At 44.6% G+C, this 25,725-nt stretch overlaps 1 protein-coding gene across 3 annotated transcripts; it reads right to left on the bottom strand.

Moving 5' to 3' along the window:
• Positions 1-251: 251 nt before the first annotated feature.
• Positions 252-24,488, bottom strand: LOC124151560 (cationic amino acid transporter 4-like). Of its 3 annotated transcripts, none has more exons than XM_048394449.1 (7): positions 24,327-24,488; positions 12,538-12,763; positions 10,801-10,971; positions 7,982-9,180; positions 6,819-6,930; positions 5,642-5,806; positions 252-1,786 (listed from the first exon to the last, which is right to left on the bottom strand). In XM_048394449.1, exons 2-6 carry the CDS (start codon positions 12,725-12,727, stop codon positions 5,664-5,666), a joined length of 1,815 nt encoding a protein of 604 aa, XP_048250406.1. In that variant the 5' UTR covers positions 12,728-12,763; positions 24,327-24,488; the 3' UTR covers positions 252-1,786; positions 5,642-5,663. The 3 variants fall into 3 exon arrangements, with proteins under 3 accessions (XP_048250406.1, XP_048250405.1, XP_048250404.1); XM_048394448.1 differs by lacking the exon at positions 24,327-24,488 and adding an exon at positions 16,242-16,437 and having other exon boundaries at positions 5,729-5,806; XM_048394447.1 differs by lacking the exon at positions 24,327-24,488 and adding an exon at positions 16,242-16,436.
• Positions 24,489-25,725: the final 1,237 nt, after the last annotated feature.

The following is a 25,725-nucleotide window of genomic DNA, read 5'->3' as shown; positions in this document are numbered from 1 at the left end:
TTAAGACCGCTTTTAACAGTATTCCAATTATATCACGGCGTGTCAGTTTAATGTGGAAGGAAAGCCCGAAGTGATGCAGGTCTCAGACGCTTACCACTTCGGCGAAATCCACGAGTACGGGTATGGTGCTGACAAACCTAGAAATATAATCGGGTCTAACCGCGATTCGAACCCACAATCATAGGTTTCTGGCGTGCCCAGGGGACGCAACTCGATATAGAGCCTTAGATATAAGTAAGGAACTCATTTGATCATGAAAGAAATAATTTATTGTTACAATTGTCAGGAATCCTTAGAGCGTTTAACATGATGGATTCACGTGATCCTGCTTCACAAAACAAAAAGAAATCAGCACTTAACCTGTCCACACTTGTCTACTTTAACATCGGCCATTAATAGTCGAAGTGCTGTGGTCGCTTCGTGATTGACGATTACTGGGATGAAACAATGACCATTGAGGAGATTCGTTACATTTGTAAACGAAGATATTAAGAGTGCGAGTTAAATTTGTACGTGACTTTGATAATATTGTTGCCAAATCTGATTGGCAAGCTAAAAGTGTGCGTCACATCGACAATATTGCTGCCATATCTGATTGGCAAATTAAAAGTGGACGTCACATCGACAATATAGCTGCCACATATTATGGCAAATTAAAAGTGTGCGTCACATCGACAATTTTGCTGCCACATCTGATTGGCAAATTAAAAGTGGATGTCACATCGACAATATTGCTGCCCATCTGATTGGAAAGTTAAAAGTGGACGTCACATCGACAATATTGCTTCCCCATCTGATTGGAAAGTTAAAAGTCGATGTCACATTAACAATATTGCTGCCAAATCTGATTGGCAAGCTAAAAGTGTGCGTCACATCGACAATATTCCAGCCACATGTGATGGGCAAGTTAAAAGTGGATGTCACATCGATAATATTGCTGCCCCTTCTGATTTGCAAGTTAAAAGTGGACATCACATCGACAATATTGCTGCCCCATCTGATTGGCAAGATAAAAGTTGACGTCACATCGACAATATTGCTGCCACATGTGATGGCAAGTTAAAAGTGGACGTCACATCGACAAATTTTGCTGCTATATAGAGACGGCGAGATTCCAATGGTACAGTTAAAATTGTACATCGACAATATTGCAGCCACATGTGATGGGCAAGTTAAAAGTGTATGTCACATCGACAGCATTATTGTGACGAGACATTCTGATAAATTGACAATGATGACCGCAAGGGTGAACAGGACGGGAAGATATTAGTGGATAACTCTGTTCATAGCCGAGACACAGCATGTCCTTCAAGGTCTCGTCCCCACTAGGCATAACGGGTGCTCGGGTGACGCTTGGACTCCGAGCTAACCAGTCCTCTTTAGCCCCTTTTTCTGAAGAGAGGGTAGCATCGCTTGAGATTCGAGTTAGAAAAGGTCAGTGACTTGGTTGATTTCGTGTCATCTACCTCGACGGCGTGGAACGTTGTTCATAATATCATTTTGGAGATAATAATGCCGTGTTTTAAAATTTGATATAGTCCCACTGTCCCGAGCGCTTTAGTGGTTCAGATTCGAATATTCACAGGCCGCCATTGTATAGCTGGAATAATGCTGAGCATGGCGTTAAACAACAAACAAACACACAACAGCCTTGCACAGATCACGCTCCTTGGCAACGCATGATGACGACAATAACTTTAGCACCATTCCCTCCAGACTGAATATTCCCCCGGGAGAATCAGTCACATGATATGTTCCCGCGGCTTTCTGCCAGTCCAGATCCAATCTGAAAACGTGAAATACTGACATGTGATAACAGTCTTGTTCATCAGAAGACAAGATAGCTAATAAGATACATGATTTGTCCGTGAGACTAAATATAACAACAACTGACCAGTGTGATAGCGAACAAATGGTATATATTACAACTTATGCTTGTCTTTAGAGGCGACTAACGGGATCGGGTGGTCAGACTCGCTGACTTGGTTAAAGCATGTCATCGATCCCAATTAAGTGGATCGATGCTCATGATATCAATCACTGGATTGTCTGGTCCAGACTTGGTTATTTACAGACAGCCGTCACATAGCTGGAATATGGCTGAGTGCAGCGTTAAACAACGAACAAACAAACAAACAGAGCAGACATTGCCGGATTTACATATATTCAGTACAGTTTCAGCACATTAACTGTTAAATTGCATGAGCTGCGCGTCAGATGTCAGTGGCGTTTACTACATGGGTTTCATAGAAAAAATGTCATCGAACAGCAGTTTTGCTGAACAAGAGATCCAGTACTGTATTTTACGTGTGAGTGAGTCTGTTTCATTTAACACCGCAATAAAAATATTTTTTAATTATGTCACAGGTGTCTGAAATGATAAATGTCTTAGCAACCCACGAGCGCGGTGATGCTGCTGCCATAATCATATATCGAACTGGTTGTTTGAACTGTTTCAAACTCGTCGATTAATACCATATTACATATACCGAATTAAACGAATTTGTATTATTCTGTGTGTAAATATTGAGGATCGTTAACGAAAACGGAAGGTCGGTGTGCATTCGAATCCGTAGGTGAGTCAATGAGTGAGTCATTGTAAGGTGGATCGGGTGGTCATTGTACGGGGGATCGGGTGGCAATCGTAAGGTGGATTGGGTGGTCACTGTACCGGGGATCGGGTGGTCATTGTAAGGTGGATCGGGTGGTCATTGTACGGGGGATCATGTGGCCATCGTAAGGTGGATCGGGTGGTCATTGTACGGGGGATCGGGTGGTCAATGTACCGGGGATCGGGTGGCCATCGTAAGGTGGATCGGGTGGTCAATGTACCGGGGATCGGGTGGTCATTGTAAGGTGGATCGGGTGGTCACTGTACGGATATCGGGTGGTCATTGTACGGTGGATCGGGTGGTCATTGTACGGTGGATCGGGTGGTCACTGTACGGGGATCGGGTGGTCATTGTAAGGTGGATCGGGTGGTCATTGTTCGGGGGATCAGGTGGTCACTGTACCGGGGATCGGGTGGTCATTGTGAGGTGGATCGGGTAGTCATTGTACCGGGGGTCGGGTGGTTATCGTAAGGTGGATCGGGTGGTCATTGTAAGGTTGATCGGGTGGCTATTGTAAGGTGGATCGGGTGGTCATTGTACGGGGGATCGGGTTGCCACTGTACCGGGGATCGGGTGGTTATTGTACGATCATGCCAACAAACATCTCAAGCCGCACTGATAGGGTTGAAATATTGCTCACTGCTGCGCAAACAGCAAACAAAAGAGTTTCAAAAACAAAATAAGAGTCAGTCATTCGGCTTCTAAATCATTGAACCGCGGTGTAGGTTAATACGCGTGCGTGCATCCAGTGGATTTATTCCCCGGAGTAGGTAAGTACATCCTTCATGCATGCAGTGGACTTATGTCCCGGAGTAGGTTAGTACATCCTTCTTGCATGCAGTGGATTTATGTCCCGGAGTAGGTTAGTACATCCTTCATGCATGCAGTGGATTTATGTCCCGGAGTAGGTTAGTACATCCTTCAAGCATGCAGTGGATTTATGCCCTGGTGTTGGTTAGTACATCCTTCATGCATGCAGTGGATTAATGCCCTGGTGTTGGTTAGTACATCCTTCATGAATGCAGTGGATTTATTCCCCGGAGTAGGTAAGTACATCCTTCATGCATGCAGTGGACTTATGCCCCGGAGTAGGTTAGTACATCCTTCATGCATGCAGTGGATTTATGCCCCGGAGTAGGTAAGTACATCCTTCATGCATGCAGTGGACTTATGCCCTGGTGTTGGTTAGTACATCCTTCATGCATGCAGTGGATTTATGCCCCGGAGTAGGTAAGTACATCCTTCATGCATGCAGTGGATTTATGTCCCGGAGTAGGTAAGTACATCCTTTATGCATGCAATGGATTTATTCCCCGGAGTAGGTAAGTACATCCTTCATGCATGCAGTGGATTTATTCCCCGGAGTAGGTAAGTACATCCTTCATGCATGCAGTGGATTTATGCCCCGGAGTAGGTAAGTACATCCTTCATGCATGCAGTGGACTTATGCCCTGGTGTTGGTTAGTACATCCTTCATGCATGCAGTGGACTTATTCCCCGGAGTAGGTAAGTACATCCTTCATGCATGCAGTGGATTTATGTCCCGGAGTAGGTAAGTACATCCTTTATGCATGCAATGGATTTATTCCCCGGAGTTGGTTAGTACATCCTTCATGCATGCAGTGGATTTATGCCCTGGTGTTGGTTAGTGCATCCTTCATGCATGCAATGGATTTATTCCCCGGAGTTGGTTAGTACATCCTTCATGCATGCAGTGGATTTATGTCCCGGAGTAGGTAAGTACATCCTTTATGCATGCAATGGATTTATGCCCTGGTGTTGGTTAGTACATCCTTCAAGCATGCAGTGGACTTATTCCCCGGAGTAGGTAAGTACATCCTTCATGCATGCAGTGGACTTATGCCCTGGTGTTGGTTAGTACATCCTTCATGCATGCAGTGGACTTATTCCCCGGAGTAGGTAAGTACATCCTTCATGCATGCAGTGGATTTATGTCCCGGAGTAGGTAAGTACATCCTTTATGCATGCAATGGATTTATTCCCCGGAGTTGGTTAGTACATCCTTCATGCATGCAGTGGATTTATTCCCCGGAGTAGGTAAGTACATCCTTCATGCATGCAGTGGATTTATGTCCCGGAGTAGGTAAGTACATCCTTCATGCATGCAATGGATTTATTCCCCGGAGTTGGTTAGTACATCCTTCATGCATGCAGTGGATTTATGCCCTGGTGTTGGTTAGTGCATCCTTCATGCATGCAATGGATTTATTCCCCGGAGTTGGTTAGTACATCCTTCATGCATGCAGTGGATTTATGCTCTGGTGTTGGTTAGTACATCCTTCATGCATGCAATGGATTTATTCCCCGGAGTTGGTTAGTACATCCTTCATGCATGCAGTGGACTTATGCCCTGGTGTTGGTTAGTACATCCTTCATGCATGCAGTGGACTTATGCCCTGGTGTTGGTTAGTACATCCTTCATGCATGCAGTGGATTTATGCCCTGGTGTTGGTTAGTGCATCCTTCATGCATGCAATGGATTTATTCCCCGGAGTTGGTTAGTACATCCTTCATGCATGCAGTGGATTTATGCCCTGGTGTTGGTTAGTACATCCTTCATGCATGCAGTGGACTTATATCCCGGAGTAGGTAAGTACATCCTTCATGCATGCAGTGGATTTATGCCCTGGTGTTGGTTAGTGCATCCTTCATGCATGCAGTGGATTTATGCCCCAGAGTAGGTAAGTACATGCTTCGTGCATGCAGTGGATTTATGCCCCAGAGTAGGTTAGTACATCCTTAATGCATGCAGTGGATTAATGCCCCGGAGTTTGTTAGTACATCCTTCGTGCATGCAGTGGATTAATGCCCCGGAGGTGCTTAGTACATCCTTCATGCATGCAGTGGATTAATGCCCCGCAGTTGGTTAGTACATCCTTCATGCATGCAGTGGAAATATACCCCGGAGGTGGTTAGTACATCCTGCATGCAGAGGAAATATGCCTTTGAACCTTGCACTTGATTAGTACGTTCATGCATCATGCAGCGGAATTCAAACCCATACTCACACCCCGATGACAAGCAGTTACATTAGTCGTAGTCGTCGTAGTCGTCGTCCTGAGCGGTCATCAACGACGTCTCCTCCTCTCGCTTACCTTCAACGATGCCGGAGGGGAAGTTCTGGTCGCTCGATGTCTTTGGGAACAGAACTAACGCGACATATATTCCAAAACCTGAAGAGAGATTATATCACAATTCAAACTCCACTCAAAAACAAACCTGACGTCGGAGCACTTGCCATGCTCTAACATGGGTTTCGCACTATTGTAATAGTGACATTATTACCGATACTTTAAACATTGTGTGAGATCAGGGCCATGGCTCCAAAGAGATATAGCGTCTACATAGTCCCACTCCTTTTGTATCGGTTACTTGTACAAGTGTATCCCCGGTCGCGTCATACCAAAAAACGTTAAAAGATGGTACTTGTTGTTACCCTGTCTGGCGCTCGGCATTAAAAGGGGAAACTCTCTCTCTCTCTCTTTAAATAAGTGCATATTATTTGGCAATGAGTCAAATAAGGATAAGATGTATATTATATACTGAAATAAGATGTTCAAATCAGATTCACTTGCATAATACATATACCACTAGGACTTTCAACGAACTTGGTACAATATTGTCATAATAATGTACAACCTAACCAAAATCAAATCAAAACACTTGTGTCAATTTTTGCAACAGCCTCCGCAGCACAGATGGTAGCGTGACGGAATACAGATGAAGAGGTTGCAGGTTCTATGATGCATTACTACGATAAACCAGTATCGTCTTTTAGATAATACCTCCTCTCTCTCTCTCTCTCTCTCTCTCTCTCTCTCTCTCACCGAACTTAATGCGAGTGAGTGAGTTGGGTTGAACGCTGCTTTGAACAGTATTTCATTTATATCAGCGTGTCAAATTGATGTGGAAAGTAAGCCTGTAGTGATGCAGGTATGAGCCTCTTTATCACTCTGGTGATGACATGCATTAACCAAGTCTGCCAGCCTGACCCCCCGACGCCTTACGACAAGTATGGGTTGCTGAAGAGCAATTCTAAGCTTGAATCTTCACGGGACGAGTTGATGCTCAAGAGAATGTAATTCTCGCGTATCAAACTAATATCCCCAGGAATACCAGCAGATTTGGGCACTCACATGTCTTATCTCCTACACAAGTGATGTTCAAATTTTGTTATTGACATACCAAGAGTAACAAGGATGGTGTACCCAACGACCCCCGTGACGTCAGCCGCCGCTACCAACAGCACGACGTTGATGACGATGGAGAGTATTGGAAGATACGGCACCAGCGGCATCTGTTAAAAGAAGATTGTAGAGTGAGTGATTGAGTAGATTGAAGTCAGCAGTGATGCTGTTACGTACTTCTGGTCACCTGTGACGCATGCGCACTGACGCCGTTCAAGTCGCCAGTGGCGTAGGTCAGGTCAGCAGTGACGCATGCGCAGTGACGCGGGTCTCGAAACCAGTGACCCAGTGACGCAGGCCGTTGACGTTTACCGCTTTGGTAAAACACGTGTATTGTAATCATGGGTTGTCTGGGTTACTAAAGACCTATTCTAAGTCGGATCTTCACAGGTACCGCGTCAATATAATTAATGATGAAGACATGTAATTAACTCGAGATTCAGTTTGGGGCGATAATCTGACAAACTGCTCTTCTCTGATGTTAATTTAAAAGGCAGCCCTTCTTTAGAGGCCAAGGGTCATTCTCGCGTCACGGCCATTGGACAATGCGTACAATGGTATTTTGTTCTGCGGATATCTCGATGTGAAATCACAATTAACCGTTTACATTGACCTTGTATAGGGTGGTCCTCACATCTTAAGTGATAACACTGGGTTTCAGTGGTAGGCACAGAGGTGTTTCTAATCCATTTAATTACAAAACTTCAAACAATATGGTATACAAGGACAATAGAAACCAACATTAAATCTAATCTAGTTTTCATTAAGGGATATGTACATTTACCTATACGTCCTTGATCCAAACATACTTTATTGGTTGGTTGGTTGGTTTAACGCCGCAGAAATATTCAAGCTTTATTACGGCGGTCTGTAAATAATCGAGTCTGGACCAGACAATCCAGTGATGGATCATGAGCATCGATCCACGCAATTGGGATTGACATGCATCAACCAAGGCAGCGAACCCGACCACCCTATCCCGTTAGTCGCCTCTTACGACAAGCATAGTCGCCTTTTACGGCAAGCATGGGTTGCTGAAGACCTATTCTACCCCGGATCTTCACGGGTCACGTACTATGATGACAACCCCGATATATATAAAGCAGAACATGGTCAAAACGGAGGACATTTTTACTGAATTCAATCGTGTGAAGTACTTACGCTGAAGCCGTTGTGTTTCGCCGACCCTGTTTGTGTCGCCATCAGCACCGATAGGAAAACCAGTAACCCTAGAAGAAGTCCTAGACACACAAACGCCAACACGTTCCTGTTCAGGAGATCGTCAATACCTCCAACAAGCTGTAATCCTAGACCCATAGACGTGAACACTACAAGATACACCAAATTCTGCAATCCTATCCTGTCCGCCAAACCTCTGAAACCTGATCGAGGTTCCCTTCGTGGTCCATCACTGGACAGAAGGGAGCGTTCGTCCATTTTAACATTTCCATTCTCTTCATTTCCTGAACTTGAACTCGGTTCCTCGCGTCTACTGAGTAACAGAATACCGTTTGATATAACAAAACTTAGAAATATAGATATAACGTTAAAGCTGACGAGGTTCGAAATGTCGAAGAGAAGGGCAAATACAGACACAAGGAGGCCCATGACCACGGCTGCCCTGACTGGAACCTTGGTAGTCCTGTTCACACTGAGGAAGGCCTTCAAGAACAGTCCGTCACTGGACATGCAGTATACATGTCTTGATAGGTTATATAAGTTCAAGATATTTAGATTACTGATGCCTAGAGTCGGGCCTATGCTGACGACGTATTTCGCCCACTCGAGGTGCTTGTAGGCGAATGCGGACGGAAGTGGAGCCCGGGTGTCAATTTGTGAGTAGGGCACAAGGAGGATGAGGCCGCAGGACGATCCTACGTATAGCAGTGTTACGATAAGTAATTCTGAGAATATTGCTCTTGGGATGGATTTCCCCGGAGTCTTGCACTCTTCAGCTGACATGCAAATAATGTCGAATCCCTGAAATGCGTAGAAACATGCTGCAGTCCCTGCCATCACACCACCGATGCCAAACGGCAAGAATCCTCCATGTTCACTGTTGCTGATGTTGCTGTAGTCGCCTACAACCAACCCCATAACGGTGACAAACAGCAGCACACATACTGACACACACGCCAACACTGTGCTGATGAACGCGGAAGCTTGGACACCAAGGGAGATAATTATTATGACCACAATCTCGTATGCGCATGCCAGGAAGTCCAGATTTTCGCTAAATGGCGGCCCGAGTGTGACCTTGCCAAGGTAGTGGTCTGTGGTTTCGTGGATGTAGTTGTTGAAGAGCGAGTCGAGATAGCCGCTCCAGGCTCTAGCTGCAATGGCGCCACTTGTGAGAAAACCTAGAAGAAGACAACACAGTGACTATATATATATATGCTGTTTCGTCAGAAAGAAAGAAATGTTTGTTTGTTTGTTGTCTAACGCCGCACTCAGCAATATTCCAGCTATATGACGGCGGTCTGTAAATAATCGAGTCTGGACAAGGCCATCCAGTGATTGAGCATCGATCTACGCAATTTGGTTACGATGACTTGCATCAACCACGTTAGCGAGCCTGACCACCCGATCGCCTCTTACGACGAGGATAGTCGCCTGTTACTGCAAGCATGGGTTGCTGAAGACCAATTCTACCCCGGATCTTCACGGGTCGGGGAAGAATTGATCTCCAGCAACCAATGTTTGTTGTAAAAGGCAAATAAGTTGATACGCTGGTCAGACTACGTAGGGCGTTGCTCATTAGATCAATCACTGGTTTGACTTATGTAGCTGGAACATTGCGGAGTGAGTCAGTGAGTATGGTCTTACGCCGCTTTTAGCAATATTCCAGCAATATCACAGCGGGGAACACACAAATGGGCTCCACACATTGCACCCATGTCGGGAATCGAACCCGGGTCTTCGGCGTGACGAGCGAACGCTTTAACCACTAGGCTACCCGACCGACCTAGGAATATTGTGGATGGGGCGTTTTGGCGCATGACGGACAAACACCTTTTGCGAGTAAGTTTTGTTATGGTGTTTTAACAATATACTACGGTCCACCATATGTTTGGCTTCACACAAGGTACCAATGTGCGCAAGAGAGCCCAGCCGGCAAAACGAGCCACCGCTTTATGAGAACAACACTATTGAAGCAGGCTTATCTATCGGTCGGTCCATACCTCAAGGCACAATCGATAGGCGTTTGTGAAAGCCGCTGTGACCATTTGACATAAAATATATAATTTTATTTTTATGATAAAGTATCGACACCAGCTGTGATATTTCATGTGGTCTGACAAGAAGAAAAAAATAACTTGAAATATAAGAGTATGGGAAATTTCATTGCACATCGACGCTTGACTGACGTGTGATGTGTTTTATAAATGTACGTGAAGCGAGCCACTGATCACCAGTACGTTTCGGTACAATGCACATTTCATAACAGTTCACAGTTCCACTGCTTGGGCTCAGCGTCAGGTTTGTGTCGCGTTTACTGCATGTGTTTCAGAGTGTCATCGTTCAGGACTTGATAGGACTACACCACATGTACAATATGTCACGGCATCTACGAGATTTTGGTTTAATGCCGCTTTGAACGGTCTCCAAATTATAAGTTACGTCCACAACCGATGAAAACCACGAGATCGGACATGGAATCGACATACTAATTTGGGCAGTTCGGAATTCGGTTCCTGGCGTATCTAAGGGACGTAACTCTGCACTTGGCATCCCCGCCACCCCCGCTCCGACCCCAAACCTGAGAGCATGCTATACACATACGTGTATGGACCTACCCACAAGGGGGCGGTGGGGTAGCCTAGTGGAAAAAGCGTCCGCCCGTCACGCCGAAGACCCGCGTTCGATTCCAAACATGGGTACAATGTGTGAACCCATTTGTGTGTTCCCCGCTGTGATATTGCTGGAATATTGCTAAAAGCGGCGTAAAACCTCTCTCACTCACTCACTCACTCACCTACCCACGAGAGTTATCCAGCCGACAAGGAAGGCGAGCAGTTCACATGCACTCTCATACACGTAGGTGTAAGTGGCGCCAGTCTTGGGTATCCTTGCGCCGAACTCCGCGAAGCAAATGGCGTTTATGACAGTTACTATGCCGGCCATGAGGAAGGACAGTAGCACACCAGGTCCTGGTGATAAAGAAGACAAAGTGTTCAGTTCGTGAGTCATATAAACTGTACAGATAATTGTAAAATCATCAAACACAAAAATAAACAAACTCCATTCCACTGTACAAGCTAATTGGATGTTACACGCACCCCTAATTGTCCGTATTTCCACAACACGCTACAGTGTCATGGTTTTCGCGTTAATGAATACTTTACAATTTTCACCAATGTTGCAGATGGATGGAGAATTTAATTAACTTAGGAACACTTCAGAAGTGTAATTGTATGCTAACAGTACAGTCACGTGGAAGTACTATTGGTGCATGGACAGTGGGATCGACAATCCGCGAGCAGTTTAATTGTAACAGATTTGTAGAACGATTTGAGCGTTGATCGTGATATTTGGAAAATGAATAAATTAAATTACTGTTCTTGTTTCTGGTGAAGTAAACATGGCATATCGAAAGAGCTGTGGGTGATGATTAGATTGTGAGGTAAAAAATTACCCAAAGATGACCCAATAGGGACCAAAGGATCACCCAGAGGTGACCCTAAGAATGACCCAAGGGTAACCCAACAGTGACCAAAGGTTGACCCAAGGATGACCCAAGGGTGACCCAAGAATGGCCAAAGGATGACCAAAAGGTGACCCAAGAATGACCAAAGGATGGCCCGAGGGTGACCCAACAGTGACCAAAGGTTGACCCAAGGATGACCCAAGGGTGACCCAAGAATGGCCAAAGGATGACCAAAAGGTGACCCAAGAATGACCCAAGGGTGACCCAAGAATGACCAAAGGATGACCAAAAGGTGACCCAAGAATGACCCAAGGATGACCCAAGGGTGACCCAACAGTGACCAAAGGTTGACCCAAGGATGACCCAAGGGTGACCCAAGAATGACCCAAGGATGACCCAAAGGTGACCCAAGGGTGACCCAAGAATGACCTAATGATAACCAAAGGAAGACCTAACGGTGCCTGGATGATGGTCCGGGACAATGAAAACTCCTTGGTGTGGGTAAACGTCTAACATCTGCATGACTCAGGGCTCCCCTGACACATAAATGATCTGTGAAGATTATTTCAGTTACACCACAGCGTGTCATCTTGATGTGGGGGTAACGCCAGAAGAGATGCAGAATTTCTGCTCGGGTTGGCCCAATAAAGACAAAGGAATTTGGCTAAGACGTTTAACATACGCCTCAGGCAGTTGCATGATCTGATATATGTTGTTTCAGGAGAACAATTGACTTGCCTTTGTATGTGTTAGTGACGGGTGCCTCCTCAGGGACAGGATACGCTCCCCAATTAACGAACACCTAACATCACTAGTTGATAGTGATTCATAAACACATGCTTACGACATAGACGGAATCGTACAATGGATTCTCTTTTGGTAGACACTTCTTATAGAAAGGTTGTTTTCGCCTTTATTAAGAAGTCAAAACAGCAGTTTATATGCGTTGCCACGTGGACTAAGATGGCATTATCAAATTAAGCTAACATCACATAACATCAGAGCCACAAAGCCGCTATGTATAGCCATTACCAACGATATGCAGGACCTAAACGAAAAACCGTCCCACCTGCATATTCCTTTGCTGCCACGCCCACGAGTACATATATGCCCACCCCCACCGTGCAGCCCACGCCCATGAAGGTCAGGTGGGTGGTGGTGAGACATCGCTTCAACTCCGTGCTGTGATCGTGCTCCGAGATTATCTTCTTCTTCTTCATCCGAGTCCATAGGAGCCGCAGAGAGTCCTTCGCGCCCATCGTTGTTGACGTAGGCTCGCACTTTACCTTCTCATCCTGTGTTCAGATACATAAAATGAGTGAGTGAGTATGGTTTCACGCAGCTTTTAGCAATATTCCAGCAATATTGAGGCGGGGGACACCAGAAATGGGCTTCTCATTGTACCCATGTCGGGAATCGAACCCGGGACTTCGGCGTGACGAGCGAAGGCTTGAACCACTTCGCTACCCGACCGCCCCCGATATATATAAAAATATATACAAATAATAGATGAGCATGAAACCCATCCTAGGGTGGTCTGACTTAGTAGCTGTGGATAAAATAAATATCTAATTTCAACAAAATCGTAGGTCGCAAACGTCAAGGCAACCGTGGCCATCATGGCAACCAAATTGCCTGACAAATATTTATCGAACTAGATATGTTGTTGGGTAAAATAGTAGTACTGCCACATGTTGCACAATGCAAACAGAACAGAAAATAATATTAAATGAATTTGCAATGCATGAGATTACAGGTCAATGTATGAGCACCTAATGAAACGTCAATACACCAATTCTTTTGGCTGAGTCAGGGAGATCACAGAGTTCAAAACGTTCCAAATCAGTCAGCCATTATTGATTACAAAGTGCACAGCAACACATGTTGATGATGTTGGCTGTGTGGTCTCTGGGTAGTCCGGCTTCTATTTCACTGAATCATGTTCCAGCAGCGGGCAGGACGACTGCCACGAGATGATGTCGCCAGTCACAGGAACTCACAGAGTACGTGTTGGGGCTTCCTTGCCACGTGGACACCATCGAGTCAGGACAAAACAAAAGTCAATGGTTGCATGAGTGAGTGAGTGAGTGAGTTGGGTTTTACGCCGCTTTTAACATTATTCCAGTTATATCACGGCGTGTCAGCTTAATGTGGGAGGAAAGCCCGAAGTGATGCAGGTCTCAGACGTTTACCACTTCGGTGAAACCCACGAGCACGGGTATGGTGCTGACAAACCTAGAAACATAATCGGGGCGAACCGGGATTCGAACCCACAATCATAGGTTTCTGGCGTGCCCAAGGGACGCAACTCTGCACAGCGAATCGCGGCGCCTTAGACGACAGGGCCACCCGTGCCCCCGCCAGTCACAGGAACTCACAGAGTAAGTGTTGGGGCTTTCCTTGCCACGTGGACACCATCGAGTCAGGACAAAACAAAAGTCAGTGGTAGCATGAGTAACTATCAACGCCACGCGGGGATACGCAGTCAGAAGATACACTGTAACCATCCGATCCATATGTTATCTCGCTGTTTGATAAATATGAGATAGTATACGTATTATGTATACATATATATTATGTAGTATAGGTAATACCAGTTCTGGACCACTTCCACTGGAGCCAGATTTAGATACCTATACCACTAATACAGGGGGATTTTTTTATGCAAAAATGATGATGCGATATCGATTTAACGATCGTCATGATTCGTATAAAAAGATACATCAATATTAATTAATAATGGATAAAATTTACCATAGCCCACGACGATATTTGAAAGGTATAGGAGCACTTCAAAAATTAGCCACCGCGGCTAAGGTATCTAAAGATGTGGCCAAGGATTGGCTAAAGAACTGTCATTGTCTATACTACTCCCGAGATTCCTCTAGATCTATGCGTTAAATGAGAACCAGTAAAACGCTTGATATGTTTTATTAAATAGGTGTTATTTTGACTTGTTGATAAAACATTATTTTTTTAAATTCCACAATATTTTACACTGAAATATTTCATTCATATAAATAAGAAAAGTATATTACCTTCGTGTGTTCCGGAATGTAAACGTGGACATTGATGGTGTAAAGCGTAAATATCGGACTTATTGAACTTAAACCCTTAGTCTGTGTGACCATGAACACAAATGACAGCTTGTTTGACTATAATACTTATACCAGCAGTTTAAGGAGAATAGCTTGCCAACATGTGGCCCTAAACTACAACATGATCAACATGTATAGTGATGTCGATAGGCATTCACCTAACGAGGTAACACGGGATGATATGAAGTTGTTGAGTGATGCTGTGTTCGGTTTTCCTCCCGGGGGAGTTCAGATACACAAACATACGGGCAGTACCCGCACACAGCTAATACGTTATTGCCAGATGGCACAGCAATATAGACGCTTGTGGTATGTGAAATACAGGTGTTAAAAGCTTTGCAGAACAGAACGATAACAGTAGTACATGATTTAAAGGTGAAACAATTATTCAGTGCAGAATATATAGGAGTTCTCTACCGTTTCCCGAATAGCTCTCCTGTTTAATACGTTCGCTCGTCACACCTGAGGCCCGGGTTCGGAGCCCGGTACTAAATCGTCACACAAAGCTACAAAGGCACTCACGCGTCACAAAACACCACAAAGGTACTTGCCACACAACACCACAACGGCACTCACTCGCCACACAACACCACAACGGCACTCACTCGTCACACAACACCACAACGGCACTCACTCGTCACACAACACCACAACGGCACTCACTCGCCACACAACACAACGGCACTCACTCGCCACACAACACAACGGCACTCGCTCGTCCCATAACACCACAACGGCACTCACTCGCCACACAACACAACGGCACTCACTCGCCACATAACACCACAACGGCACTCACTCGCCACACAACACAAAACGGCACTCACTCGCCATACAACACCTCAACGGCACTCACTCGCCACATAACACCGGAAACGGCACTCGCTCGCCACACAACACCACAACGGCACTCACTCGCCACACAACACCACAACGACGCTCGCTCGCCATACAACACCACAACGGCACTCACTCGCCACACAGCACTACAACGTCACTCGCCACACAGCACTACAACGTCACTCGCCACACAGCACTACAACGTCACTCGCCACACAAAATCACAACGACACTGGCTCGCCACACAACGGCACAAAGGCACTCACTCGCCATACAACGGCTTGTAATACGAGTAAAAGATGTACCTGCATTACATTGTTTACTATCGCACACATAGCTGCACTAGGCAGGTGTGTATACTGTAAAAAAATGTGTTTAGGATGTAAACACATACAAGACATGTTTAGATCTAAACATGCTCAATAATGTGTTTCAATCTTAAACGGAATACACATTTGGTGTTTTCTATCTAAACGCATTTAAATCTAAACACATGAAAAATGAGCTATCGTCTCGCAACTTAAACACCACCTAAACACAACACCCCATCATCTAAACATGTTCAGATTTTAAACATGTTAAAACGTGTTTAGCTTTTGAACGTTTCAACATGTTTAGATTCTAAAGAGACTTAAAGTTTCGACATGTTTAGAATTTTAACACGTTTAAACATGTTTCGAATATAAATCTGTTTCAATAAAGAGCATATCATTGGGCAAAGAATCAAATAAGGAGAAGATGTATATTATATACTGAAATAAGATGTGCAAATCAGATTCAGTTGCATAACACATACACCACCAGGTTTATAATTGGATCATTTTACGACACTGACCTTGACCTCGGACATTCCTAGATGTTTAAGGTAACTTCTTTGATGTGAGGAAAAGCAGGTTTTGCAAACGGCATAACAAAGGTAAGGCGCGTAGTGACAGATGATACACGCAGTGCGTGCCCACACTGGCCGATAACCTTACGTCGGTTCGTACAACGCCGCTCAAATTAAACTTCCCAGCTCACAACCATCTCAATACCGGTGTGACTGTTTTCGTCATGGATAGATTACATAGGTCAGGAGGACCTACTGGGTCTCTGATTCTGACTCACTGAAACATAACCAGCTGTGGCGGCATCTTCAGCGAGGCGAGCTTCGTGTTTGTTTGTTTGTTTGTTTGCTGTTTAACGCCGCACTGGGAAATATTCAAGCTACATATGTATATGACGGCGGTCTGTAAATAATCCAGTCTGGATTAGACAATCTAGCGACTGACATCATGAGCATCGATCCATGTGTTTGGGATACGATGACATGCATCAACCAAGTCAGCGAGCCTGACCAACCGATATCATTTGTCGGCTCTTACGACAAGCATAGTCGCCTTTTACAGCAAGCATGGGTAGCTGAAGACCTATTCTACCCCTGATCTTCACGGGTGTCATCCGACAGTGGCTTCGCTCCTCGGTCTTACATTGTTTGTTTGTTGTTTTACGCCGCACTCAGCAATATTCTATCTGTATGACGGCAGTCTGTAAATAATCGAGGCTGGACCAGATAATCAAGTGATTGATATCATGAGCTTCGATCCACGCAATTGGGATCGATGACATGCTTTAACCAAGTCAGCGAGCCTGACCACCCGATCCCGTTAGTCGCCTTTTACGACAAGCATAGTCGCCTTTTACAGCAAGCATGGGTTGCTGAAGACCAATTCTACCCCGGATCTTCACGGGTCCGGTCCTACATTGCCGATACCCGATTACCTCGGAATCGTGTTTTATCCTTCACATAGTGAATACGATTCCAAGGAAACGACTCCGAGGTAACGGTCGAGGAAGTGAGACCGCGGCAAGAGGACATCGGCGATGTAGAAGACCGAAGAGCGAAGCCATGAGGTCTTACATTGCCGATATCCGATTGCCAAGGTCTTACTATCCTCGACCATAACCGCGTAGGAGTGCTTTATCTCACATATAAACCGTCTAAATGCAAGAAATAACAGCAAAAAATCGAGATATCTTATAGTGAAACAATACAGTGTGTCGCGGTATAAACGGAATGAGATCAAAGCGTGCGAGAGAAGAAACACGTGCAGCATAAACAAAACTAATGACATGAAAAATTGAACACATGATCACCGTCAGCCTCGGTGACTCAGAGGGAACTCAGAGGGAAATCAGTGAGTTGCAAAGCACAACATGTTATGTGAAGTTGCAGGTTCGATTCCCGTCATATATAAGTGAAAAAGTTCCATGTCTTGTCTTCCATTTTGGAACATTGGACGTTTTACGCCAGGCTCCACCTGCACAAATCGATCTTAGCGCTAAAACTATCGTAAGATTATGTTAAAGTATGGGAGTTAAGATCATCTTAGCGCTAAGATCGCTTTATGCAAGTGGGCACAGGTCTTACTTGGAAAAAGTAAAACCTCCCCAGAGGTGAGGTGAAATGGGGTTTAACGTCGCGTCAAAGATTATTGCACTTATATAGCGACGTGCATGTACGTGTGTGTGTTTGTGTGGCTGCTTGTACTAGTCCGGACTGATGCCGATTTATAGTGCTAGCTCACTGAGATACCATGCCGCAGTTTAACATGAATACCCTACTCAGACCCAGTATGCTGACTCCGAGCCGACCAGTCCTTTTTTAGCCCCTTAATGCCGAGCGCCAGACAGGGTAACAACAAGTACCATCTTTTAACGTCTTTTGGTATGACGCGGTCGGGGATCGAACCCCGGACCTTCCGCTCTCCGGGCGGACGCTCTACCACTAGACCACGGAGGCGGTCAAACCTCTCAAAAGGTTATTACGAAATAGAAAGATATCTACAACACAATAGGCAGTAGGTTTATAAAATCATCTCATGACTTGTTTCATTGGCTCTTGGCAAATATGAATATGCATTTCTGTATACAGTACAATATAAGCCCGTATACCACTTTCCCAAGGCGCCAACACACTTGTGAATATCGTCATGTCAAGCTTCTATAACAGGGAGCAGTCACCAAAACTATCCCGCAGTCAAGCCCTTTCCCCAAAGTGACGATTCGGTTAGAGCAAGATAGAGTCGCGGCGAGTTCTTTGTTGGGTGACCGCGTTTCGGCAGCTTGGCTCCTGAGAATTTCTTATAGTGGCCCCGCTCCACACTGCGACACATGTAGCGTCTCCTTAAGACAAGTGATTTACCTCTGTTCACCCAGCAGTGAATGGGTACCCGGTAGGATGAGATGACAATATGGTTGTTAACCTTCTAGCTCTAGTTTGGGTTGTATACTCCCCAGGGAGCGGAGAATGATTGTTGAGTGCATCAAGATCCATTGACCGGGCTAATAATAGCGTTTTGGGCATGCCCCTGTGTGGAGTGGAAATATTCGCAATATAAATGGCCTATTATTTTGCGGATATCGGAATAAGTCGGAATAAGTTGTCGGAATGAGCCGAGTCTACCGGACCGCGTCATTTTGACCTCATTCTCTAATGGACAAAGCGTCAGGCCTTTCGTGGACCATCTCTGTATTATATACCTTAAAACCGCATAAAATTGCAAACATGGCGTTTGTAGTCCAAACCTACATTGTTGTATTCGATTACTGTGCAACAGACGCTGTATCAGTTTCAAGGATGCTTGAATAAATGTATATATTATGTGCCGCATCTCGTTTCCATGGAACATGCGCCTGCTATCGATTAGTACATTGCATTTGCATATTCTTATTGATCACATCATTATACAATATGATTGAGAAACTGAACACTAGCTGCTGAAAACAATAGTGTAACACAACCATGTTGTTTGTTTGTTGTTTAACGCTGCACTCAGCACCCAGCTTATATACAGCGGTCTGTAAATAATGGAGTCCGGATCAGGCAATCCAGTGAGTGAAATCATGAGCATCGATCCACGCATTTGAAATACGATGACGGTGACAACAAAGTCAGCGAGCCTTATCGCCCGATCCCGTTAGTCGCCTCTTACGACAAGCACAGACGCCTTATACGGCCTCCATGGGTTGCTGAAGATCTATTCTACCCCGGATCTTCACAGGTCAAACAGTATATGACTGTCAGTCTGTGATGCAGGTCTTCAACTTTGGTGAAACCCAGGAACACAGTATGATGCTGACAAACCCAGAAACATAATCAGGTCGCACCGGATTTGGAACCAACGATCATTAAGCGACGCAACACTGCATACTGAACATATTATAACGAACACGCTTATAACGAACTGACGGATACAACGAACTATTTGGGGTCTCCATTTGCTGTTTATATGCTGTATATATGCATGTACCGGACTATGGTTATAACGAACTAAAATTAATGGTTCCTGTGAGTTCGTTATAACCGTAGTTTACTGAATGTACATTTGAAAGGGGGCACAGGTGGCCCAGTCGTCTAAGGAGTCGCAAATTGGCTGTGCAGAGTTGTGTCCCTTGGGCACACCAGAAACCTATGATTATGGGTTCGAATCCCGGTTCGCCCCGATTATGTTTCTACGTTTGTCAGCATCATACCCGTGCTCGTGGGTTTCACCGTAGTGGTAAACGTCTGAGACCTGCATCACTTCGGGCGTTCCTCCCACATTAAGCTAACACGCCGCGATATAACTGGTATACTGTTAAAAGTGGCGTAAAACCCAACTCACTCACTCACTCACTCACTCACATTTGAAAGTAGTCTGTCAAATGTAAGAAAGTAGATAAAGTAGTAAAATAGTAAATTATTGAGGGAGATGTGATCTTCACCGCAATGAATTTTCCAAATTGACAAGTATACTGTTTTGGATATGTATTAAGCGACACGAGGTTGTTTTGTAAAAAAATATATAGGTACCATTTTCTCCCGAAAAGAGCTTTATTTACGCTTCATTCTGAAGAACGATTGGAACACGAAAGGACTGTCGGGGGACAAAGGACGATACCTGGACGAACGGTGAGAGAGTACGTGAGTGAATGAGAATGGTTTTACGTCGTGTTTAGCAATATTCCAGCAAAATCACAGAAATATGCTTTACACATTGTACACAAGGCGGGCGTCGAACCCGAGTCTTCGGCGTAACGAGCGAACGCATTAACCACTAGGCTACCCCTCCGCCCTGAAACGGAGATTGACGTTGACACTGACTGTCATGGTGAGCAGAAAAGATGTTCCACAAATTATACCACTAGTGTGAGTGAGTGAGTTGGGGTTTAACGCCGCTTTTAACAGCATTCCAGTTGTATCATGTGTCAGCCTAATGTGGGAGGAAAGCCCGAAGTGATGCAGGTCTCAGACGTTTGCCACTTCGATGAAACCCACGAGCACGGGTATGGTGCTGACAAATCTAATCGGGGCTAACCGGGATTCGAACCAACAATCATATGTTTCTGGTGTGCCCAAGGGACGCAACTCTGTACAGCGAATTGCGGCGCCTTAGACGACCGGGCCCCCGTGCTCCCACCACTACAACGTTCATACCACGTCATGGTCGGGTTAGAATTGTCCTCTAGCAACCCATGCTGGTCGTAAGAGGCGACTAAAGGGATCGGATGGTCAGGCTCGCTGACTTGGTTGATGCACATCATCGTATGTCTGGTCCAGACTCGATTAATTACAGACCGCCGTCATGTCGCTTGAATATATTTGAGTGCGGCGTTAAACAAACAGACAAAACAAGTCATGAATAGCGGCGAACTTCCCAGGAAGTTTTCAATTTCACAAAAACATAATGAATAGAATGGTCAATATCAATAACTGTTTCATTGTTTATTCAACAGCACGTGATTTATTGGTATCGATCGCAATCACACCTGTGCACTGATATCCTATACAGACTAGTGTTCGTATCACGTTCTGAAACCACACAGCTGGTTACTGCCGATACCTATTTCTACCTGCTCGTATCAATTTCCGCGATATATGCATAAACACACTTAAAAAACGCGTGTTTAACGATTGTATCTATATTAAACGGTCTCACGCTTCTATGCCTAGTGTAAAATAACAGTTTGCGCTGTGTTTAAATGTAATTATATAGCTTTATACACCTTGAAAAAATGAAACTCCGCTTACAATATATTTCCATTTCAAGCAGCCATTTTTTATAAATCCTGTATTCGTGTCTTGAATTTTTTTTATGGTTTTACAAAAGCTGTATTGAAAGATCGAACGGAAATCGATAACCTGAAGTCATACATTAATTTATATTGCAACTGTCACATCGGAATAGTGAGTTGTCTCACCTTCCGTCTGTATTTGCATCTTAGGTCTTCAGCAACCCATGCTTGCTGTAAAAGGCGACTATGCTTGTCATAAAAGGCGACTAACGGGGTCTGGTGGTCAGGCTCGCTGACTTGCTTGATGCATGTCATCGTATCTCAAATGCGTGAATCGATGCTCGTAACATTTGTCACTGGATAGTCTGGTGCAGACTAGATTATTTACAGACCGCCGCCATATAGCTTGAAAATTGCTGAGTGCGGCGTTAAACAACAAACAAAACAAAATGTATGTCATCTAAATATAGAAGCATTAGTCTTTCAAACTAAATACGTACAACGTCAACTGACTAAAAAAGGAAATACAGAGACTATGAAAGAATATGCCGCAGCCAGTCATGTTACAGCCAAGGTCATGAAACCAGTGGTTGATAACATGAGCAATGACCTACGCATACGATGACCCGCAGTCTGTGTGCGAGTGAGTGATTATGTTTTTACGCCGCTTTTAGCAATATTCCAGCAATATCACGGCGGGGGACACCAGAAATAGGCTTCACACATTGTACCCATGTCGGGAATCGAACCCGGGTCTTCGGCGTGACGAGCGAACGCTTTAACCACTGGGCTACCCGACCGCCCCAGTCTGTGTGCGACCTTGCGACCTTCCAACACCACACCCCCACCCCATCCTCACCACCGGGTGTCACGTCCACTTTTAACTTTCCAATCAGATGTGGCAGCTATATTGTCGATGTGACGCACACTTTTAACTTGACCATCACATGTGGCAGCAATATTATCCAAGTAATATTTTCGTTTACAAATGTAATGAATTTCCTCAATAGTCATAGTTTCATCCCAGTAATCGTCAATCACGAAGCGACCACAGCACTACGACTATTAATGGCCGATGTTAAAGTAGACAAGTGTGGACAAGTTTTGTGCTGATTTTGTTTTGTTTTGTGGATCATGCGAACCCATCATGTAAAACGCTATTCCTGACAATTGTAACAATAAATGATTTCTTTCATGATCAAATGAGTTAGTTCCTTACTTATATCAAAGGCTCGCTATTGGCTGTGCAGAGTTGCGTCCCCTGGGCACGCAAGAAACCTATGATTGTGGGTTCGAATCCCGGTTAGACCCGATTATGTTTCTAGGTTTGTCAGCACCATACCCGTCCTCGTGGGTTTCACCGAAGTGGTAAACGTCTGAGACCTGCATCACTTCAGGCTTTCCTTACACAATATAACTGGAATACTGTTAAAAGCGGTGTTAAACCAAACTCACTCACTCACTCACTCACGCACATTACTTTTAACAAATCAGTTTGCAAAGTTCTATGACATGACGTCTTCCAATCAAAAATAAGTGTAAACAATGAAATCTGGTGAGTACAGGCCCTGTTACCCCTGGAGTGAGTGAGTGAGTATGGTTTTACGCCGCTTTTAGCAATATTCCAGCAATATCACGGCGGGGGACACCAGAAATGGGCTTCACACATTGTACCCATGTCGGGAATCGAACCCGGGTCTTCGGCGTGACGAGCGAACGCTTTAACCACTGGGCTACCCGACCGCCCCAGTCTGTGTGCGACCTTGCGACCTTCCAACACCACACCCCCACCCCATCCTCACCACCGGGTATCCCAAAAATGATAAGACGAATTTAAGATGGGTGAAGCCATACATCACTATTACCAGTCAAGCTGTTTTACAGTTGTCATCCTTCAAAATACTCTGCATCCAACACAATAAATGATGAAGTTATTTTTTCAGACAATAATTGATACAGTTCGTTGGTAGCCGACATATAATCCTCGTGATAGTGGCAACTCTCGAGCCGCGCCATTTGGGACCTTTCCGCGTATTGTCGTATTTCCTCGCATAAACACATCTCGACTGAACACCAGACACTGATTAAATTCCAGGTAGTTTTTTTATGCACGGAATTCGTCCCATTGATATCTTTGCGATTAAACGCCGGTGATAAAGATTGTCTGAAAGAAATTATTTATGCCAGAGCGTTTAATCGAGGAAATGCGGAAAGCTGACAGGTCATGGCACAGACGGATAACAGCTCAAATCCGACTAATTCACCCGTTATGTAACTTAGGTAATAGAGGTACACATTCTGGTAGGCGAGTGTTAAGCTGTATTATAGTGGTGTCGTTTACATGAGGAATTTTTTTATTCGTATATGCCAAACTGCCTTATAAATACACACGTGATTCCACCACGTCTAGATATATTACAGACAGATCAAATCCGGTCATATGGGACATGCCTGGCATATTGCAAGTATTAACAGTGACAATCCATGACCGTTCTACGTGACATTTGTTCGAACATATTCACAGCGCTGTGGCCGACCTATAATTTTTACTTAACTATCATGTAATAATTATGTACAACATTGTGTTCGTTGTTTTCTTGTCGCTAACAGTTTGGGTGTTGCAGTGTGCTTGATAGCCGATAGCTTGATCTGCTGGACAGCACCCTATTTCTAATATTACCTCACTTCATGAATAAACCTCAATCGCTATCGCCGGTGTCCAATTTACCTCGATATAACAACACAGACGTACCGCTGGGAAGGGTTGTGTACTGTTATGACGAGGTAGGTGACGGGCTTTGCCCACGTGGCAAGGCAATGGAGCGGGCGAAGGAAGAACGTCGTATCCAAATAATCGTTACTGAAGCAGTGTATTCAAACTTACCTTACACAAGGTAAATACCGTTATTCGGGTGCTGATGATGCACAGGTGGTCCAGGAAGGTATATACACTATCATAACAACATATTTGTGCCTTATTTGACCTTTGACACGGTAGGTTTCTCTACCGTGAGTCTCCCGTGTGTTGTTGTCGTATTATTGACAGGGCGAGTCTATTTCAGTGTAGGGGTCAGACGCACTGAGTCGTGACTGTGCTATGAGCGCAGGGCCGAGGCTTATTGTTAAGCTGGTGTGATGTGTCAAGCTGTCCTGGAACCGGATTTATTTGTGTTGACTTATTTATGAAACTTTGAGGCCTGAGGCTTAAATATTAAATAGGATAAAACAGGTGGTAGCGTGAAAGACTAGAAATCAAGTAGTTGCAGGTTCGCATCTGGCCGAGGTTAAAAAAAATCTATAAATGTTCGTAAGTGTGTTGTTGTTGTTGTTTTGTTGTTGTTGTTGTTGTTGTATGACTGGTGGTATTTCTCTCATACTGGAAGCTGACAATGAAAGTATATCTGATAACTACGAAAGACGAGTTACCTCATTTAGTTTATACCACCCATTCATCTCTTTCAGCATTCTCACACGTAGTGTATGAGGAGTTACCTCCCTTTTATTGTGCCTTGATCTGCGCTTTCCCTTCACAAAAATTTAAGTTTAATAATCTGGCAGATGCTGTGGGTCTGTCAACAATTCATTTCTACCTACAGAATACATATATAAGCCGGGGCGGTCGGGTAGCCTAGTGGTTAAAGCGTTCGCTCGTCACGCCGAAGACCCGGGTTCGATTCCCGATATGGGTACAATGTGTGAAGCCCATTTCTGGTGTTCCCGCCGTGATATTGCTGGAATATTGCTAAAAGCGGCGTAAAACTATACTCACTCACTCACACATATATATATATATATATATATATAAGCTTCCTGCATGGCTGCCAACCACTGTCCATTGTGGGTGTTACTTAATCATTAATTAAGTAAGAGTTTGTGGGTCGAGGTAACATCTTGCGGGGATTGCCTACAGGTCGGGCCGGGCCGGGCCGGGCCGGGCCGGGCCAAGATGGGCCAACGTTTTATTGGCTAATTACTCCATTATCGACGACCATATATACCTACATATTATTAATGCAACATACTCATGACATTAATGAACAATCATCAACCAAAAACGTGCACCATAATTATGTGATTGCGAGTAAATCGCTTGAAAATCAGAAAGTCGAGCTGTGTGTAAGCGTCGCTGAGCTAGGTAACATGTAAAAGAGCAATCGTTAAACGAAATAGGATTTGAAACGTTTCAAATACTTCTAGCTATCGTGATGCAATTTTCTTTGTGTCGGCATAGCGTTTCCATTTACAGGATAGTACTATATCTAAGTAAATGTTATTTTATAATG

Source organism: Haliotis rufescens, unplaced genomic scaffold (assembly GCF_023055435.1).
Source record: "Haliotis rufescens isolate VD_foot unplaced genomic scaffold, xgHalRufe1.0.p SCAF_13, whole genome shotgun sequence".
In the NCBI taxonomy this organism is placed as follows: domain Eukaryota; kingdom Metazoa; phylum Mollusca; class Gastropoda; order Lepetellida; family Haliotidae; genus Haliotis; species Haliotis rufescens.
Note: the sequence above shows the minus strand (reverse complement) of the source record. Positions and strands in the feature narration are given on the sequence as shown.